The sequence below is a fragment of the Sciurus vulgaris genome (genome assembly GCF_902686455.1).
Source record: "Sciurus vulgaris genome assembly, chromosome: 1".
NCBI classification, from domain to species: Eukaryota; Metazoa; Chordata; class Mammalia; order Rodentia; family Sciuridae; genus Sciurus; species Sciurus vulgaris.
The window spans coordinates 939822-958082 of record NC_136461.1 but is presented as its reverse complement, the minus strand read 5'-3'; the positions used below and the strand labels follow the sequence as shown (position 1 = coordinate 958082).

At 55.8% G+C, this 18261-nt stretch overlaps 1 protein-coding gene across 13 annotated transcripts in view; it reads left to right on the top strand.

Annotated features, from left to right (window-relative positions):
- The first annotated feature begins 5729 nt into the window (after positions 1-5729).
- The window catches only part of CFAP74 (cilia and flagella associated protein 74), a 39680-nt gene continuing 27148 nt past the window's right edge, over positions 5730-18261 (top strand). For 3 of the 13 annotated variants that reach the window (XM_079149452.1, XM_079149449.1, XM_079149443.1), the window contains exons 1-6: positions 5733-5894; positions 11643-11728; positions 12907-12991; positions 13076-13228; positions 13729-13827; positions 14277-14381. In XM_079149452.1, the coding sequence (XP_079005578.1) occupies positions 5791-5894; positions 11643-11728; positions 12907-12991; positions 13076-13228; positions 13729-13827; positions 14277-14381 (632 nt within the window). In that variant the 5' untranslated portion in view covers positions 5733-5790. Of the gene's footprint in view, positions 5895-11642; positions 11729-12906; positions 12992-13075; positions 13229-13728; positions 13828-14276; positions 14382-18261 lie in introns of those variants that run through there. The other 10 variants (XM_079149450.1, XM_079149453.1, XM_079149451.1 and 7 more) reach the window with 8 other exon arrangements.

Here is an 18261-nt window from a genome sequence, read left to right as displayed (position 1 = left end):
ACCGGCTTAGAAGGCACTGGGTTTTGTCACCGCCGCCCTCAGAATCAGCGAACAGCCAAACCCAGGCTCTCGGAGCCTTTTTTCCCTACGCTTGAGTTAGATGTCCCAGCACAATTACTGTGTTTAACATGCAGGAGTTGGGACTCTATTCTTGTATTTTGTGTTTTTTAAAGTGGCATTTTGAATTCTTTTGTATAATAAAAGAAAGTGTTAAACACAAATTTACATTTCTAACAAAAGGACTGTGGATCGAGGAAAACATCACACGGGTGAGCATGACTGAGTCAGTATGGTGGAAACTCCTAAGACAGGAGGCTGGGAAGTGGAGGGCCCCCACCGGGCCCCCACCCGCCCACCCACTCCCAGACTGAAGCGAGCCCCCATAGACTATGCCCAGATACCCCACAAGGAAAGCAGCCGGGCGCCCCCGGTCCTAGACGCCAATCCTTCATGCATACGTCAGGGAAAGAGAAGCGGGTTTGCTGCCGTCCTTCCAGTGCCTGGTGTTGGAGTGCATCCAGTAAGCTTCCTCAAGAAAGGGCCCTGCACAGACCCACATTCAGTTAACAAGCCTTCACAGAATTAATCATCCTGCCGTGTGCCGGGGATTGGTCTAAGCACCGTGTGGGAATAAGAGATAAAAAATCCCTGTGCCCTAGAAGGCGGACAGTAGGTCACCAAACTAAAAAGAGAGAGAGGTAATTTACAAAATAATGTGCACCATGGAGGGACTTAAGGAAGAACCCAAGTAAGATTCCAAGAGGACAGATGGTGCAAAGGCCCTGAGGCAGGACCCCACCAGCAAATCCAAGGGGAAGCAAAGCCAGGCCAGTGGGGGCCTGCTGTGAGGAGCAGGGTGGCAGATGGAGGCAGGCAGGGTCAGATTAGGCAAGCCCATTGGATCATGGCCTGGAGCCTACATGCTATATGATTTTATTTTTAATCAGCTTTACTGAGATTAAATCTATATAAAACAAAATAACTAATTTTTTGGTGGGGGTGTACCTGGGATTGAACTCAGAGGCACTCAACCACTGAGCCACATCCCAGCCTTATTTTGTATTTTATTTAGAGACAGGGTCTCACTGAGTTGCTTAATACCTTGCTTTTGCTGAGATTGATTTTAAACTCGAAATCCTCTTGCCTCAGCCTCCCAAGCCGCTGGGATTACAGGCATGCACAACCACGCCCAGCCAAAATAATTTTAAGTATGCAGTTTGAGGGGTTCTGCAGGACTATAGAACCTCCAACAACCCTGATGTTGAGATTTCCATAACCTGAACAAGTCACCTCCTGCTGAGCATGGTGGCCACGCCTGTGAGCCCAGCCACCGGGAGGACAAGGCAGGAGGATCACAAGTTCAAGTCCACCAGGGCAATTTAGTAAGACCCTGTCTCAGAACAAAATTAAAAGGGCAGAGAATTTACCTAGCATGTGTGAGGCTTTGGTTCAAACCCCAATATAGCAAAAAAGAAAAGAAAAAAGAATGTGTCAACCTGCCACGTACCCATCGCCCAACTTCATAATTATCAATATTTTTAATCACTTGAAAAAAGTCAGGCTGGGGTATGGCTCAGTGGTGGAGCACTTGCCTACCATGCCTGGGGCTGCAGCCCAGGGCAGACTCCTCCGCAAGCCCCTGTCCTGAGTGACAGCTGGCCTGCCCTCTGTCACCACCGATCCACCTTTACTGAAATAGACAAATGAAATCATAAAACCAGAAGTCCAGGTGGGCAGCCTTCCTGCTGGCCTCGGTTCTCTGTGACCTGCTTCCCTTACCTGTGCTCTGGGTCCAGCCACACACGACCACATTGCACGAGCAGCCGGGAATTGCAAGCTCCCTCCTGAGACTTGGGTCTCGAAGGTCTGTCCTGTCCTTGCTCCCTTGAGGACACCAGCTGCCTGAGCTGAGAGGCTCATGGGGCAAGGAGCTGAGTGCAGCCTCCGCCACGAGGAACAAGGCCCCAACCCCCAGACAGCCAGGAGCTGAATCCCACTGTCCACCCTCTAGCTCCCCAGGTCTCCAGCCGACATCTGACTGCAAGGTTTGAAAGGCTGGTGACCCCAGGTTTGCACAAAGGCACAGAGCTCTGTCAGTCTGGACTGGAGCTCAGGCACCAACTCCGGGGGACAGAGAATTCTGGGCACAACAAGATGACCTCAGTGTCTCCCAAGCTGTACTGCCACCTTCAAGCCTGTCTGCTTTACTGAAACTTTCTCACAAACAAGCTTTTGATGATGAAACCTACCTAATAAACATACTGAGCTAGCTCTGGGTCATTGTTCTCCAGCAGAGGACAGGGTCCCACCTGGTCCCAGCTTTCTCAATGTGTTTGTTTGCCTTCTTTCAATCCCCCACCACCCCTCTCGGGTTTCTGAATTAAGCCATGCTGTTGACACTTGGTGCAAAGCCTGCCTGATACTTGTGGTGGGAGGGTGCTGGGGCTTGAGGCAGGGTCCTCCACCACTGAGCCACATCCCCAATTCGTTCTATTTTTTATGTTGAGATAGGGTCTCTCTAAGCTGCTGAGGATCCTGTTAAGTTGCTGCGTCTGGCCTTGAACTTGCAATCCTCACATGCCACAGCACCCAGGAACTTTTTTTTTAATTTTGAGATGGGGTCTCACTTTGTTTCCCAGGCTGACCTTCAACTCCTGGGATCAAGCCATCCTCCTGCCTTAGCCTCCTGAGTAGCTGGAACTATAGACCTACACCACCACGCCCAGGTAGCGCGGTACTTCTGAGAATCAACCAGCAGCCTGCTCCCATTCCCGAGTTGTGCCCCCTGTCTGAATAGACCTCATTGGCTTCACTGTCCCCCTGTTAACGGACATTTGCGTTGTGTCTAGTTTGGGGTCCTTTGAGTAAAGCTGCTTTGAACTCTTAGGCACAAATCTTTGGGTGGTGGCATGTTTGCATTTCTTTTTAATAAAAGGGTGCATGTAGGATTACTGTAGCTCAGGGGGGCATGTGCTTCACTCTGTAAGAAACTGCCACTCAGCTACCCACAGTGGGCCTGCTGGTTTGCACTCCAGCTGTGCCCAGGAGAGCTTCTGCCCCTCCTCCTCAGCCCCGAGCACACTGCACGGCTCTGGCTGCTGCCACTCCATGGCTGTGTGGAAGCATCTCGTGGTGGACTTCACATGCCCTTTCTTAGTGATTAAGACGCTGGGCATGTTTTGCTTTATCCAGTGGCCTCTGTTAAGTCTTCTGCTGATTTTAGAAAATGAGGATGCTAATCCTTCTTTTGTGAGTTATTTATATTTTTTTAGACACCAATCTTTTGTTGACTGTGTTTTGTAAATATTTTTACCAGTCAGCAGTTTGTCTGTTTGTTCTCCGAACACTATCTTCTGAAAAACCAAGATTTTTTTTGTTTTGTTTTGGTACCAGGGATTGAACTCAGGCACTCAACCACTGAGCAACATCCCCAGCCCTATTTTGTATTTTATTTAGAGGTGGGGGTCTCACCGAGTTGCTTAGCACCCTCATTTTGCTGAGACTGGCTTTGACTTGTGATCCTCCTGCCTCAGCCTCCTGAGCCGCTGGGATTATAGGCATACATCACTGAGCCAGGCAAACCAACGTTTTTAATTGTGCTAAAATGATCCGTGCTACCAGCTTCTCCTTGCCTCTGTTCCCTTTCCCTGAACTGCAGTCTGGAACTTCCCAGGGGTCATGTGAGGGCTCCCCTCCTCCATGTCCACCTTCCAGGACACTGTCCTGGTGTTCCCCGACTTGAGAACTGCTGTCCCGAATGTTCTGGTCTGTTTTTCAGTTGTTTCAGGCAGGAAGTAAACCTATCCCTCTTGCTTCTCAGCCAGAGGTAGAAACTTTCCCTTATTTACTTATGTATTGATTTTGCAGTGCTGAGGATGAACCAGGGCTGCGTTCCCACTAGGCAAGTGCCTATCACTGAGCTCTACCCCCACCCCCGCTATCTTCATTTTTGAAAATCACAGCCGTATTGCTAATACTTCACACCCCACCAAAGGCCTTTACTCTTTAGGACTTTCTTCCCAGGCATGGACATTCAGGTGATCAGGGTTCTTTGTATTGCTTCCCGCGCGGTGTCTCCAAGTTGGTGCCCCTGACTTCCAGCTTGCCTGGCTCCTCACCAGGACTCTGCCAGCATGCTCCGTGGCTCTTCCCCCGGCATGCCAGAGCTTTTCTCCACTTCTCATTTCTGTCAATCTAATTATTCCGTGTCTTGGTGTGATTTTTTTCTTTACTCTGCTTGAGGCCTGCTGAGTGTCCAGATATGTGAGTTTATGGTTTCCATCAAGTTTGAAAGCTTTCTTTGGCTGGTGTCTCACCATCCTTGCAAAGGCAGAGGTGTCAAAGAACAAAATTTCATCCAGGCCCAGTGGCACATGCCTGTAGTGCCAGCACTCAGGAGGCTGAGGCAGAAGGATCAGTTAGAGGCCACCCTGGGCCACGCAGCAAGACGTCGTCTGGAGAAAACAAACAAAATCTCGACGAATTTAAACACCCAATTGGATCTTACTTACAATTCATGAGTCAAACTGCCTTCCATCTACAGATTTAGAAAAAGTGCTCAGCTGGGCATGGCAGCGAGTTGGTAAAATCCAGCATGTACCCAACGCAGTTGGCAGGGGGTGGCTTCAGCTGCTTTCCCTGTGAGGACTAAAGCAGAGGGGCTTCCTTATCACGCCTGCTGAAACCTGCCTGTCTGGAGATTTGGTTATCTTCTGATTCTCCTGACCTTTTGGAAGTTCAGACAAAAAACTTAGTTTCCCCTTGGCGATGTGGAGATGGCATGAGTGACTACACTGACATCTGTCTGTCGGGGCCTAGATGGGCGTTCAGTCCAAGTCAGCAACCTCCTCTGAATTTTACTTAACACTAGATTAAGCTGAAAACTGGCCTCACTGGCAGCCAGGAGAAGGCGCAGGCACAGACCCTGAGGGAACCCTGTTGCCTCCGGGGAGACTTCTCCACATCTTCCCACATGAGGGGGTGCCGGCCCTTCCTAGGGAGGCAGTGGCCACCTCTATAGCACTGGAGCCAGGAGTCTGGGCAGCCTCGTATTGGGGGCATCCACCTGGATACCCCCACCCCACAAGTGGAGGTCCCGCTCATCCCCACCAAGTCCCTGACCCTGCCTGGCTCCATCTGCCGGGAAGCTCCACTACTCCTGCTACTCAGGCCTTGCTTCTCTCCCACGTCAGATCAGGGTCTCTCAACCACTGGCCAGGTAAGAAAAACAGGTGTGTTCTTGTTGCCCCTTTGTAGATAAAATGCAGTAGTTCTGCATCTTGATTTTCTCCCTTAGGGTGTGTTGTGGAGGCCACTCCACAGCAGGACCCAGAAGCGGACCCTGCCTGGCTGGGAGCTGTGCTGCCTGGTGCCCTGGCTTGGCCTGTGCTTCCCCTCTGGAGTGCAGTGAACCAGTCATCCTACCGCAGGGCCAAGAAGACACCTCAGCCTCCGAACTCCTCTTAGAAGAACCGCCAGGGGCTGCTAGGGCGCCTCAGTTCAGTCCCTCCAGCCGGGACTGCGGGGGACGCGGCCCGGCGCGCGCTTTGCAGGACTTCTGGACTCTCGTGGAGGTCCGTGCCCAGTATTAAAGCAAGGGACTCCCCAGGCCTGCGGCGGGCAGGTGGCGCAGGGGGCGGTGCCCCTCCTGGGCGCCGGGCAGGGGCGGGCAGGGGCAGCCGCTCGGGTCCTGCGCGAGGGCCGAGCCCGCCCCGCGCGCACCTGCCCCGCGACCCAGGCCGCACCCCGGCCCGCAGCGCGCCTGCGCGGGGCCGAGCGCGCCGCGTTGCCATGGAGCCGCGAGCGCCGCGGCCAGGGCAGCCGAGAGGGCCACCGCCTGGCCGGGCCGCTGACGAGGGCCTCGGGCGGGAGAGGGCCGAGCAGCCCCTGGAGAGGTGGGTGCCGCCCGGCTGGCGTCGGTGCTGGGTCAGTGTGCCTCTCGGACACTCGCACGCGGCGGGCGGACTCCGACTCGGCGACCTTATTTGGGGAGAGGGTTGTCGGTTGTAAGTAGTTAAGGGGGGCGTTCTGGAGCAGGGCCCCGTGAGATGCCACTGGGGTCCTTGCACGAAAGAGATCTGGACACAGAGAAGGCACAGGGCGACTGGCCCTGTGACCAGGGGCTGGAGAGCAGAGGCCTGCAGCTGGCCCTTCCTTGCCACCAGACTGCGAGGGAGGGCCTTCCTGCAGAGCCACCCAGGGGTGCTGTAAAGAGCAGCCCGGAGAGTTGGTAGGTGCACTCCCAGGAGAGCCTGCCAGCCAGAGCGCCTGGTAAGCAGGACAGTGGCATTGTGTCCGTCTTCTGAACCTGAGGCTCCAGGCCAGCGAGTTCAGGCTGCCCATCAGCTGGCTGAAATGGAGCGTTCCTCCAGGCCACCAGGGTGGGCCCTTTAGTGGAGGAGGGAGGCAGAAGAGGGAACAGGAGCCTGGCAACCTACCTGGCACCCCAGCTCTGAAGACCTGGGAACAGGCCGTGGGGCCAGGAGTGAGGGTGGCTGTAGAGAGTGGGAAACCGGAGCAAGCAGGTTCTGTCCAGGGTCTCCAGAAAGGACCGCCGCTCACTGCCCCAGCACAGCCCAGTGTGTGTGCGGACCACCCACCGCGCTGAGGCTGGAGAGGCAGGTCCAAGACTGCTCAGCACGTAGTTTCCTGGGGACTTAGGACAGAAGCGTGGTCCTGGGCGGCAACAAGAACAGGTGGATCCCCAGTTTGGCTCAGGAGGAGGGTTAGGACCCATCGTGTCTAGAATGTGCCTGGTTTGCCTTCAGACAATATGGAAGAGCCAGGCGCACCCTGGGAGCCAGGGCCCAGGTCTTGGGCTCCCCATACACGTTTAATGGTTTTACCTATTTGTGGTTTGTGGGGAAAACATGCAGGAAAACCCAGCCAGGGGGATTCAGGGGAGCCAAGCATACATAGGTCTTGGTGGTGGGACCCAAGATGGCCACAGTCACGTCAAGCTGAATCCACACCCCTGACCTTGGGTAGCCCTGTGAGACTCATTCAGATGTCTGGCCTCCAGAACTATAAGAAAAATGTGAGTTTCCTTAAGCCTCGAGAGTGTGGTCACATGTTGGGGCAGCAGCAGGAGGAAGCAGAGTGCCCACACCCTTTAACTTTGCCACGCAGTGCCAGCTGCCTGTCAGAGCCCCACAGCTCTGCGTGGGACATCTTGCATTTCCCTCGTTACAAATGATGTAAAGCAACTTTTCTTGGTTTATACCAGGAAATAGTCTGGTCCAGCCCCAGGCACTGTTAATAATGCCAGGAGAGCAGGGGTGAGGCCAGTAGCCGGCCTGTGGCTGCCCGCGGGTTGGTTGTCTGAAGGGCCCCCCTGGAAAGTGCTGATGAAGCCTCTGTGTGGGCCTGCCGGACTGTGTTCCGCACTGGCTCTCAGCTGCCCCGACGCAGGTCTGGACCTTCGGGCCGGGGTCGCTGTCTTCTGTGCTCTGTCTTCTCCGCAACTTGCCCAAGGTGTCTGAAGAGGAATGTAGGTGGCAACCAGTGTTCCTTCTCGTGGCTAACGTTCCCAGAGTCTTAGAAACACACCCCACTGTGTCCACGCAGGAACCTGTCACCCACCTGGACCTGACTGCCCACCCGCAGAGCGCCCGTCCTCTCTGCAGAGCAGACTCTTGTGCTGTGTGGCCAGTCCAGGGCAGCCTTGTCCTGCCCTTCCCTGCTCCCCTGGTGTGCCTGTCTCTGCCAAAGCACCGCCATCTTGATGTCCTGACTCTAGAATATTCTTGGTGCTGTCAGGGTGCCCTCCCCTGGTCCTGCTGAACACTGTTCTCTCCCCAGTCTCCCGCGTAGGTGCTCCTATGCGGGCTCTCTCTCCCCGTCTCTCCTGGTGGGACTTTGGGGGGTTTAGTAAATATCTGTAGCAATTTGAAAAGAATATCTTGGAAACGTGGAGTCTCCTGAATGTGCATTTATTTTTTAAAAGACTTTCTTCTGTTTTCAAGTGTCCTCTACGGGAAATGTCTAAATCAGGAGAACAGAAGGAGGGACAATGAACCACCGGTGCCCATGTCCCTGCACCAGCAGGTACGGCCTGAGCTGTGCCGTGAGGGAATGGGCTGGGGCTGCGGCGGCGTCCCCTCTCACTGAGAGTGTTCCTGTGCACCCCAGGCAGACAAAGACGGCCTTGGTCAATAACTGCAAAATCATCATCAACCCCAACAAGGTTGACAGTGATTCCTTTCCTTTTTCTTTCTTTCTTTCTTTTCTCTTTTGGTACTGAGGATTTAACCCAGAGGTGCTTTATCACTGAGCTACATCCCCAGTACTTTTTAGTGTTCAGACAAGATCTGGCTAAGTAGCCCAGGCTGGCCTTGAACGTGGGATCCTCCTACCTCAGGCTCCCTTTGCCGAGATCACAGGTGTGCACCACGCCCCGCTTCCGTGGTGATTTCTTAAGGAGATCCAACCTGTGCTGGCTTCAGGGCATCGTCAAGAGCAGCACGTCACCCGTCACTCCGTGTGCTTGAACCGGCAAGGTCCCCACAGGGGGAGGCCCACTGATGCGCAGCGGCCGGGCCCCTGTCTCCCAGGGACTTTTGTTTGTTGGAGAAACCGGGCCGTTCGTCCCACTTTTTAGTAGGTCTTCTTGAACGTCCCCAGGGCTCGCCGTCACCAGCGGTCCTGTGTCTTCTGTTGGGCTTATTAAGTGCTTCAATTTTCTGATGTGATTATAAATTGTAGCTTTTCCAAATCCGATTTCCTTGGTGTTTATTCTGATAAACAGGAAGACGCTTGGCTCTCGTCATCCAGGCCACATCCAGCAACGTGAGCAAGCTGTCCAGCCAGCGTCTAGACTCCTGTGTTGCCTGAAATGACACCCCTCTTCCCTAGCGTCCCAGATGCTTCTACTCTGGCACACGTGATTCTTCTGGTTGGGGACCCAGCAAATATCAAGAAGTGGTTTAGTCAACTCACCTCAGAAACCAGATGGGGTCTGTCCACCGTGGCATCCTGTCCAACACTGGGCTACCCTGACCACCATGGGCTTACTGGGGCTGGGTCAGTCCCACATGAGAGACAGGTCAGGGCAAGTCTGTGTCACCCCCCAGATGGCTCCATCTGCTTTTGCACTGGGGGGTTTGGACTGCTGTCCCTTGTATGGACATTGCAGACTCCCGTGGCCACAGGAGTTGGCTGCTATCCAGGTCTGTGCTGCCACCTGGGCCTCCAGCTCCTCTGGACTTTCCAGAGCCCTGTGCCAAGCCTCATTTGGTGCCAGCACCTCCTTTTCCTCTGTCCATCTTCTCTGGAGAAGCCTGGGCCAAGTGCGCCTCAGGAAGTTTCCCATGCTGCCTCGGGGTTCAGCCTGTCACTTCCTTTCCCTGCAGCAGCAAACAGGATCTGCACCATATTGACCTAGAGGTCAGCCTGCGGGGGCGGGAGAAGAACCTGACAGTGAGCAAGGACCAGGTTCCAACTGGAAACCCGCCCTCAGGGTCCGTCTTTCTTCATCCTTCCCTCCTGCGGCTTCGGACTTGACCCCTCCGTCTTCCCCAGGGACAGAATTCTAGGAGCAGGCTTCACTGAGCTGCCCCTCAGTTTTTCATGCTAACAATGATGACGTTGATCTTGAATCTCGCAGCATCTCGTCCACTAAATCTGAACTGCCTTCTCATAGTTTATATGAGAAATAGGGCCAGGGTACCAAAGTGGAGTGGCCTGTGCGCCTCCTGGTTCTGCCCAGTCTGCCCTCGCTCTCTGCTTCTCTGGGGCCCGAGGCCCGCGCAGGGGCCTGGCCCCCAGGGCTCCTTGTCCTTCCACGTCCTCGTTTGCTTGTCCTAGTAGATCGTGTGTGGAAATAGGATTCCTTGCGCCGTTTTGGAGGATAGGAGCAGAATCAGGTGAGTGCCAGGGTAGCACGGCCTCTGGGCCAGGACGCTCAGCTGCACGTGTTCCGTGGTCCACTGGGTGCCCAGCGAGGCTGTGAGAGCCGCTGAACCAAGCTCCCGAGACAGCTGGACGGGTCCGGCCATTCACCCGTGTCTTCCGAAAACCCCTGGGAGCACAGACGCATGGGAGGCCGTCCTCGAGGTGGAAGAGCTCGTGGTGTTTTACAGGCTTGGAGTCCTGCCTCTTGGGACTTCACCGCAAAGTTCCTCTGCCACTTTGAATCACTGGCATTGACTTATTAATAGCATAACAGGAAACATTTCAAGGCAGTGAACACATGTTTAGTGGGTCGTTCTGAAGGACGGCTGAATCCAGCAACGAAAGCCCAGGTCCTGCGCCTGTGCTCAGCCACCGGAATCACCCGTGGCCTTGAGTCTCCCCACACGAGGCCTCTCCTTCCACACCCTGACGTAAGCCCTGACCACCTGCTCTTTTGCGTATTGATTGTGGTGCAAGCCCAACAGGACAGTGGGTGTTAGAGCGATCACATGTTTGTGGGATGACAGAAGGTAAATGGAGTCATACATCAAATTCAGTGTCCACAGGAAGAAATGCACAGGAAGCGCTCTCACCTTCACACTCCTTGAGTGAACATCTACACCAGGAGCTCTGCAGGGGCACGGGCCTCGTCCCAGTGGGGCCTGAGCCAGGCTCTGAAGCTCTCGAGGAAGCGCTCCTGAGCCCTGACTGTGGGTGTGTGTGTTCTACTGAAATAGCACTCGACACAGCGAAGCTCCTAAGTCTCTGTGTGTGTGGAGCTGGGAGTGGGCCCGGGGCGCGACCGCTGGGCTACGTCTCCAGCCCTTTGTAGTTCTTATTTTGAGACCGGGTCTTGTTAAGTTTGCTGATGGCTTGGACTCACTGTCCTCCCGCCTCAGCCTCCCTCGTAGTTGGGGCCACGGGCGTGGCCACCACAGCTGGCAAATGCAGAGATCCAAAATGTTCCGTTAGGTCCATTTTGACCATCGCATGTGCCTGGGTAACTGCCACCCCAACCCAGGTGTGGGATGCACCCTAGCGCCCCTCCACCCCGGAAGTCACTGTCCCAGGGAGCTGTGCTGGGCCTCAGGTGTACTCCTGGGTCCACTCACCGACCTCACGGTGCTCTGGGGCCCCGGGAGCTGCCCTGCCTCCAGCACAGCACCGTCCCCCAGGGAGCCCGTGCCATCCTTCCCTCCTGGTCTCGAGTCCCAGACTCCTGGGTGGTTTCGGTTTGGAGCTGTGGAGAATAAACCTGCCAGGAATGTTCTCGAGCAGCCTCTGTGGACAGGCTTTGCTTCTTCGGCGGGACGTGGGACTGTGGCCTGTCGCTGGGGCATGTTCACAAGAAACTCCCGCCAGCAACGCTCCCGGCTGCCCAGAACTCTTGCTACTGTTCCCGACTTGAGGTTTCCTCGTGGGCACAGTGCTGTGACTTTAGTCTACGTCCCCAGTGACTCTGGGTGTGGCTCACTGGCCATTTCTGTATCTTCTTGTGTCATGCCATTCTCGATCTTTCATCTGTGTAAGTCAAAGTTTGGACTTCATGTTGTTGATATGTAGGAACTCTTTACATATTCTGGATGTAAGACCTTTGTCAGATATCTGCACTACAAATATTTTTTCCTAGTCTGCGACTTACCTATTCTTTTTCTTAATGTCTTTTTAAGGTAAGTTATTGATTATTATGCAGTCCATTTGTTTAGCTCTCTGATCCTATTGATCTATATTTTGTGATGACTTTCTCGTAGCAGATCTCTGTCTCTCGACATGGAAGGAGCTGCTAGTCTGATCTCTGGAGAGGAGCTTCCGGACAGTCTCCCCTCCATGGAGGACGGTAAAGGAGGCCCAGGGAAGACAGGCAACGTGCTCCTGGACTTCAGCGAGACTCTGCCCTCTGAATTCACACCTTCCCCAACAGGGAGCTGATACTACGGTCTTTAGCTAAAGGGAGGACAAACCATGGCTCGGATTTGAAAGTGGCAGACCATAGTTTTCCAGTCCCGGCAACACTATTGAGAAATCGATGCCATTTTTAGCTGAATCCTTTGAATGTGACCTATTTTTATTTTCTTTTCCTGGACGCATTTAGATTTTCTTTTTAAATTTTATGATGATCTGAAATCTTCCTGAGAAACCCTTGATTTGGCCCTCATGCTGGCCCAGGCAGCTGTTGCAGTCTGCACACGCGGTTCCCTGCCCACTGCACGTCTTTCCTCCTGGGGGCCTCACCACCCTGTCCCTCGTGTCCCCTCCCTGGACCGTGTGTCCTTCTCTCACCCTCCTTGTGGCAGCAGACAGACCTGTGCCTTTTAAAATTCTTTCTCAGTCTGTTACAGAGATTTAGGCGGGGGGGGGGGGGGGGCGGAGATAGACCCAAAAGTTCAATTTGCCATGTTTTGCTGGAAATTTTCAGTGATTTTATAAGTCAAGGATTCTCAAAATTTTTGTCGGAGACCCCATCTACATTCTTAAAAATTTTCGGACATCCATGGTTTTATCCTTCCACCTTTACTGGGCTAAAAAGTGAATTGAAAATAATTTCACACGTATTCATTTATAATGTATAGCAATAATAAACTTTTGTAAGTAATATAGAGCCTGGTTCAATAGACCGTAACTGCATCTGAATGTCCCGTGGCCTCCAGAAACGTCACTGCAGGCACAGGACATTGTGCTGGTACAACCCACAACTCCCAAGAGTCGGGGGCCCCCAGGGCTCCCTGGACCACACTTTGAGCACTATACTTGCCTATCCAGTTTAAGCTGGTCAGGATTTGTCCTGAATTTCAGACTCGAATGTTTGATCAGCTGGTTTTTGTTGTTGCTGTTTGTTTGTTTGTTTTGGTACTGGGGACTGAACCCAGGGATGCTACTTTGCTTAGGGCCTCACTAAGTTGCTGGGGCTGGCTTTGAACTTGTGATCCTCCTGCCTCAGCCTCCGGTTGTTGAGATCACAGGTGTGGCCACTGCACTGCAGCGGCTTGGTTTTTAAACTCTTACCTTGATTTCTAGAAAGAGACACGTTGGCGGATTTGGAGTTTGAGGTGGGCTCTCTCCCCGAGGGCCCGGAGAGCACCTCTGCCTCGGGCTACTGCAGGTAACCCTGGGGGCTTCTGCAGTGCAGCGAGCAGCTGGCCCTGCCGGCCAGCAGGGGCACAGCCTTGGTCTTCCTTGGTTCAAGTTCAGTGAAAGAAGAGAAAGCAGAGGCCTGTGCCACAGGGGGCAGGAGGGCGGCCGCCGTGGGGGACAGGATCCAGGAGTCCCAGCTGCGAAGGCACCTGTACCTCCTGGACAGGATGCAAGAGGAGAAAGACTTCTTCATCCAGAAGACCAGGTGAGTCTGCCGGCCCAGGCCCCAGGCGGCCTCCTCCAGGGCCACTGCCAGGCCCCTGCGTCTTGTGTTTCTCTTACTGAGCTGTTTGACAGCAGCCTGCTGGCGTCCAGCTATGGTCCGCTATTTCAGAGTCTCCTCTAACAGCAAGCTTCTGCGCGCCTGCAACATGCAGGCCCGGAGACTGGTCCAGCCTCGATCATTCCAGGGCACCTCCTGCTGCCACTTCCGGGTTCTCCTCCAAGTGTCCTACTTGGGGTTTTATTCTGTTGCCAAAGTCACATGACAGGAGCCAGAGTGACATCAGGTGGTGACTCGCGGCGCTCCGGCTGCGTAGGTGCCCTTGGTGGCAAGGCCAGTCCCTCAAAGGGTGTTCAGAAAGGGGCAGGCCAGGCCCTGTCCTGTCACTCAGCAGAGGCCCTGGAAAGATGTGGCCTCCACAGCCCAGGGCTGGTGAGGCTGCAGCTCCAAAACCATTACCTAGTTCTGTCTGGACGTTTCAGAGAAGAGCTGCGCACCTGCCGCCAGCGGATGGACCTCCTCAGCAAGCAGCAGGAGACCGTGGCGGCCGAAATGGCCCGGGAAAGAGAGGCCAGCAACACGTAGGTGGCATGTGGCTGCAGGCAGCAGTGTCCACATGAGCCCCAACCTGACCAGTCACTCAGAACCTGTTCCAGGCTCCCCACACGTGCAGGGCCTCTGACCCAGTGTCCCCCCTGTACGTCCTCTGGTCAGGCCCTCAATGTGTCACCACGGAGGGTGATGCCTGCTCACCTCCCAGTGGGTGGTGCACCAGGGGAGCTGCAGTTTTAGGAGGGAAGAGGCCCATGTGAGGATGCAGGGCAGGGCGGGAGGGCCTCCGGGAGGGAGCGGGCTACTTGCTGCTCCAAGGGGCCCGCAGCTCCCCGAGAACAGGAGAGGCCACAGCAGGGAGCGGGCACCCCGGGACCAGTGCCCCTGGCCTGAGCTGACCAGCTCAGACAGACTGGCTCCCAAAAACGAAGGGACCCTGGTGCTGACCTGCAGCCCCTCCCCCATCACTGTGCCCCAGGGCTGCTGTGGGCCGTCTCCAGGCCTCTTCCCGACGCCTGCACACAGAGCTGGAGAATGAAAGGGACCTGCAGGCAAAAATCACTGCCATGCTGAAGGAGAATGAGTAAGTGGGAGTGGAGGGGGGGTACCGCTTAGCAGCCTGCAGCTCCTGGACCCAGGGCGCAGGGCAGGGCCTCAGGGCCTGGTGCTGGCAACTCCTGGGGCAGAGAGCGGGCAGGGCCTCAGGGCCTGGTGCTGGCAACTCCTGGGGCAGAGAGCAGACAGGGCCTCAGGACTTGGTGCTGGCAACTCCTGGGGCAGAGAGCGGACAGGGCCTCAGCGGGGCAGGGCCTCAGGACCTGGTGCCCACCTGCAGGCAGCGTGTTAAAGGAGGCAGCTGAGAGGAGAGACTTCACACTTTGCAGTTTTCAGTTTCTACGGATTGTTTGCAGTCTTAGAAACTGTAAAATCAGTTTTGTTTCCTCTTCCTGTTTTCTATTCTTTGAGCTTCCACAGAAGCTGTTAAAAAGTGCCTTCAAAATTTTTCAGAAGCCTCTGCTGGGAGCGAGCCAGCCACGTGGCTTCGAATACCCCACCAGTGGCATTTGGTGGCAAAGCCTGGCCCGCTGAGGCAGGAAGGCTTTGTGAGGCATAAGCCACTCACTGGCTGTACCAGGAAGCCTCCCAGGGCACAGCCTGGTGGGCTGTGGTTCCAATGATGGCTTCACTGTTACACTCTGGGGACAAGTGGGGGCTCCCCAGCCTGCGAGGGCCAAAGGCACATGGAGAGCCAAACCAACCCCCCCGACCTGCCCACCCTGGACGCCCCTTGGTGCAAGAGAGGTGGCTCCAGCTCTTGCCGCCCCCACACTGGCCCCTGGGCCTGGACGTCAGCTTCCCTGTGGCCCCTCTGCCTGAGACAGCCCCTGATCTGCCCATGCTGTGACTCAGTCACCGTCTAGGCCAGTGCCCCACGGCCCACGTGAAGTACAGTGTGAGAAGTGAAAGGCGCCCAGGCAAACCACTCTGGACGCAGGAACAGAGTCTGCCCTGAAGAGAGAGAGAGTGACAGCGCGCATGGCAGGGGAGCTCCACCTAAGCAGTTGAACTTCCCAGGCTGAGGACTATTGGGCCAATTGCTGAGCAGTTAAAATTTGCGGGCTACGGATCAGGCCAATGGCTGCTGAGCACAGGCTGACAAGTGGACCAATGGCTGGCGAGGATGGCAGACTGACAGCTGAGGCACTGTCATACCCCTTGCCTTCCCCGCAGGCGTGTCCTGCACCCAGCTCCCCAGAAAGGACCCCCACTAGGTGGTAGGGTGCACTGGTCGCAGGCAGCCCGAGGCCCGAGGCCAGAGGCCAGAGCCAGACTGCAGGGCAAACCTAGCGCCTGCCTGCTGCCTACCATGGCCAAGTGACACCCGGTGGGTACGTGCGGACAGAGCACTGCGCCGGCAGCTGTGCCTGCTGGGCAGCCCACTGAATATTATACAGAGCTGACCCTGTAATGCAGCCGGGAAATACAGGAAGGCGAGGGCTGGGAAGGAGTGGGTCCTCTGTGGCCCCTCAGGCTGCCTCTGACAGCCCCTGCTGGCACTTCTCCCTCCCCTAGAGGACCTCTCCTGGTGCAGACGCAGGGTCGCCAAGGGACAGCAGGCATCCCAGTTCCCATGTCCACGCTCCCCCAGCAGCTGTGCTGATGGCCACATGCCTTTATCCAGGCTGCAGCTGGCTCTCCCCTCAGGACTGGCAGCCATGGATCGGTTCCCACGCATGGCACCTGTCACTCTGAGCTGCTGGTGCTGTCCCTGTCACTCCAGTGACATCTGCTCCTGCCACCACCAGGACAGTCGATGAGCCTTCATGATGCCCTCAAGGGCCACAAGGACTGGCTAGCCCAGATGGCCACCACCCCTCAGTCCTCTGACACTGTCCCCCTGTCAAGAAGAGACCATTTCTCTGTGGGAGCTGGCCAGTCATGGGCCAGGCCTCCTTGGTGGCCTCAGCGAGGGTGACAACTGGTGGACTGCTGAGACCCTGAGAGATCATCAGTCCTGGAATGTTCCAGGTATGCCAACACATCCCGCAGGATGGAAGCCGCTCAAGATGGTGTCTTGTGCTACTTCTCACCCAGCAGCAGTGACCTGCCATCATCCTGGGGCTGGACAACCTGACTGGGCTGTGGAATTCAGCTGAAGATCAATTGTGTGGACCACATGGGCATCTGAACTTGATGGAGCCCTAGGTTGCTGCTGAGGCAAGGGTGGCCAGGACATGGCGGGCGAGCACCTTCCTATAGGCTGGTGGGCACCGCACCATGCTCTGTGCTTGGGCCCTGCCCACTGCGGGCTCCGTGCCTGACCAGATCTGGGACCTGGAGGGCAACACCACGCTGGTGAATGGAAGCCTGCAGCACAGCAGAGCTGCCCAGGGCACCTCCCAGCCAGAAGATCCTGTGCAAGTGTGGCAGGTGACTCCCACTAGGAATTTGTGGCAGAACTTTAGGAACAGGAACTGCTTTCCGGAAAAGAAGAGCAAGGGTTCATTCCCACACACTCCCCAGGGCTCTGTGCAGTAAGCTAACTGTGTCCTGCAAGGGGGCCTTCTGCCTCCGGGGCCCACGGCTGAGCCGGGGAGGGCAGTTCAGGAGGCTCTGTTGCTCCTGCCGCTGGTGCTCCGGGTCTGGGGCTCAGCCTGCTCAGCCTGTGCCCACCTGCGGGCCCAGGAGCCCATCTATCCCAGCAGGGTCGCTGTGACCTGAAGGCACCTGCCCCTCCCACACTCACTCCTTGGAACTTGACCCAGGTGATGAACCAGGAGGGGTTCCATGAGGTGGTCAGCATCCTTCTGAAAGGGTTTGCAGCAGCCCTTGTCCCCTCCTCCTCTCCCCAAAGGACACAGGGACAGCGCCAGCTAAGAGGAGCCAGTCCTCACCAGGCGCTAGCCTCCCGCGTTGACCTGGGACCTTGGCTCCAGGCCTGTGAGCAGTGAGTGTGGGCGGTGGTCATCACCACCAGCCTCTGCGTCTGCCCCAGCAGCGCAGCCTCGCCCACAAGCCCACCCCAGAGGTGGGTGGCACTCGGGGATCTCTCAGAGCTGCTGGAAGCACACGTCCTCAGCTTGGACTTGCTCATTAGCTGCAAGCAGGATGCACATCCATGGAGTGACAGGGTGACGGGGACGGACATCAAGGGCATTGAGCAATGGGCCCGTCCCAGAGTTGGAGGAAGCGACTGTTTCAAATTACCCAGCAAAGTGCACAGCAGGACCAATTGCCGTCTGAAGGGGCATCACTTCACTGCCAAAGCTCAGCAGACAGGGCAAGAAAGGGAACGTGTACCCATCGTCCCCGGGAAGTGCAGCAGGGTCAACCGAACAAGAGCAGAGCTGGCCACACACTGCCAACTCGCACCATGCCAAGCTGGGGTCTGGGCATTGGCGACCCTCAGCACAAGCACCTTGCAGGGGGACGGTGACAAGCATCTACAATTTCCCTGTGAGATGTAAGGCTGACTACAGGCGCAGGGGCCACGCAGAGGCTGTGGCAGGAGGCTGGCAAGCTCAAGGCCAGCCCTAGCAACTCAGCGAGGCCCTGTCTCAAAATAAAAACACAAAGGCCTGAGGTGCAACTCAGTGACAGAGCACCTGGGTCCAGTCCCCAGCACCAGGGGGAGATGTGGAGCTGACCTCATTCAAGGGGGCCACGGCAGAGGGACCTGCCACAGGTCGTGGGTGGAGAGATGGCCTCGGCTCCCTGGTCTTGATTATGTTTGAAAACACTCAATAGCCAGGCTCAGAGGTGCACATCTGTAAACCCAGCAGCTCAGAAGGTTCAGGCAGGAGGATCTCAAGTTCAAGGACAGCCTGGGAAGATGAGCAAGGCCCTATCTCAAAACAGTGAGAAAGCTGGGGGTGAGGCTCAGTGGAGAGCACCTGCCTAACAGGTGCAGGCCTGGGTACCATCCCCGGCACTGAAAAATGAGAAAGATGGAGGGGATTTTC